This window comes from Lipotes vexillifer, unplaced genomic scaffold (genome assembly GCF_000442215.2).
Source record: "Lipotes vexillifer unplaced genomic scaffold, Lipotes_vexillifer_v1.1 scaffold1403, whole genome shotgun sequence".
NCBI classification, from domain to species: domain Eukaryota; kingdom Metazoa; phylum Chordata; class Mammalia; order Artiodactyla; family Lipotidae; genus Lipotes; species Lipotes vexillifer.
This window is the reverse complement of record NW_006775845.1, coordinates 93,673-96,160: the sequence shown is the minus strand read 5'-3', so window position 1 is coordinate 96,160 and position 2,488 is coordinate 93,673. Positions and strand designations below refer to the sequence as shown.

At 34.7% G+C, this 2,488-nt stretch overlaps 1 protein-coding gene across 1 annotated transcript in view; it reads right to left on the bottom strand.

The window, feature by feature from the left end:
- The window catches only part of RFESD (Rieske Fe-S domain containing), a 6,479-nt gene extending 5,143 nt beyond the window's left edge, over positions 1 to 1,336 (bottom strand). Inside the window, exon 1 of the mRNA XM_007450228.1 lies at positions 1,320 to 1,336. Coding sequence (XP_007450290.1) covers positions 1,320 to 1,336 — 17 coding nt within the window. The remainder of the gene's footprint in view (positions 1 to 1,319) is intronic.
- Positions 1,337 to 2,488: the final 1,152 nt, after the last annotated feature.

Here is a 2,488-nt window from a genome sequence, read left to right as displayed (position 1 = left end):
ACATTCCTGCTTTTTCTCCCTATCTCAGGAGAGAGATTGTGGTGGTCCATAACTTTCAAAAAGTGTAAAGAACCATGTATCTTAGGATTCACAAAGAGCTTTCTCCCCTAGGCAAGAGTATATTTTGAATCTTTGCATGTAATGCAATAAAAATCACAAGACAAAAATTGAGGCCACTCAAAGGGTTGTGCTTTTTCCTTTATCTCCTAATAATTGGAGCAAGGGTTAACAACGCAAACTTCAGTGTACAAATTTGACATCTCTGTTATTTCCTAAACCTGATTTGTGTAATGCTTCCCTTTATACATTGAATTCAAAGCTCCTTCCTCTCCCCAGTAAGAAAATTGACTGAGGCACAAGAGGCTGGGCTCATGACATAGAGTGAAGGAGCAACAGAAAAGAAATAAAGGATAGCTCCCAGGTTTTAGGTTTGTGCAACTACATGGTTTGTGACTGTGATTGGGAAGACTGAGAAAGGAATGATATTTTGCAGGAATGGAAGAATCAGGAACTATTTACAGTTTGCACATAGTGAGTTTGAGGTACTTAAAAGACATCCAGGGAGATATCAAGTCGAAAGATATATGAGACTAGCATTGAGAATCACTAAAGATTTAAATTTGGGAGTTTTAAAATTACAGAATTCAACAGAATCACTTGGAGTGGGAGTATCAATAGGGAATAAGGTCTAATACAATTCTTGAAGTACATCCAACATTTAGATTTTCTGGGTTAGCCATGGCTGACCAGAGGCTGGATTACAACATCTCTAAATGGTTACCTGGTTTTACTTGATTTTGGCAGGTACCCAAAGTACACAAATTACTCAGGTGGTAACATTTACTCCACACTGTTGGATGTGCAGCCTTTATCACATTTTGTGACAGAACAGACAGAGCGGCAACAATGATAAGAAAAATGGGAACAGACAGATGAACTGAAAAGAGGAGAGGGGGAAATTGGCTAAAGAAAAAGAAAAATATGGATTATGAAACACATATAACTGACAAAGGACTAAGATTCAGAATATATGAAGAACTCCTATAAACAAGTAAGAAAATGCCAACTAGCCATTACAAAAATAGGCAAAAGACATGAGAAAATATTTCACAGATGAGGAAATTTGAATGGCTAGTAATCACATGTAAAGATGCTCAACCTCATTAGTAGGAAAATGCAAAAGAAATGTAAAGCAAAGTCAAAATAGGATACTATTTTCTATCCAACAGACTGGCAAAAAAAATAACAAGTATTGGTGAGCATATGGAGCAACTGATATAGTGATGACATAAATCAGAGTTGCGACAGTCTGGCGTTACCTAGTAAAGCTGAACATATTCATGACCCAGTAATCCCACTTCAGGTGTATTCCAGAGAAGTGTGCACAGGTACACCAGAAGACATGCACAAGAATGGTTATAACAGCAAAAGACAGGAAACAACTCAAACTCCATCAACAGTAGAATGGATAATTTTTATACTCATTCAATGCAATGCTGTTTAGCAGTGAAAAATGTATGGCAACGTCAAGTTGGATTAATTTCAAAAATGTAACTTTAAATGAAAAAAATTTTAAGAATTCAGAGCATGCTTCCATTTTTATCAAATGGAAAAAGGGGCAAAACTAAATATATTATTCATGGATAAATGTATATAGGGAACACTTACAAAGAAAAGCAAGGGGATAATAAACACAAATTTTCTTAAATGTCAATATATTACATTTAGTCTTATATTTAAAATTACTTTTTTTCAATATTTGTATCCTACTTTATATTTATGTAGCAAATGATCCAAAATCCAAGAAAAGGGATAAAATGGTACTTTCTATCCTCAGAGAATGTGCCTGTACATAGATCATGAATGGACTATTTGAAAGTTTTGTACAGCTTATTTCAAGACTTGCCACTACAGGAGGAAATAAATGAATAGTTCTCTTACTTTTTTTTTTTTCCAGGCAAAAACTGGAAAAGAAATACTAGTATCAAGCCAGTAACAAAACACATGAGATGTGGAGTAGCATCAGAAGTTAATTAAGTTCTACCCAACTCCCAAATATATGAGAACGAAACATTATCCTTCCTCGTTTAAGTCTCTTAGAACATAAAGCCTTTGCAGGGTGTTCCCCCAACCGAGGAAAACTGTAGGCAACTTTGCAGGGGCTGATAAGAAATGAGCAGAGAAAGCTGGGGCTAAAAGATAAAGATTTCAGAGAAATATGATTAGTTTTGCATTTTGCTTAGGAAAGTATTATCTCATCCTTCAAATAATTGTTCCCTCTAAGCATCATAGGTGGTTCTATTTCTTTATATCTGGTGATTATTTATAATTAACACCCATATTATTCTTAAATAAATATTGTGAATATCACAGTCCATTCATACAACAATAAGAGTCAGTGTTCACCTTAATTACTGTTACTTTAATGCACTATTCATATGCTCCCACACATTTCCTCTGTTTTGAGTCAACTTTAAGATAGTAGAAT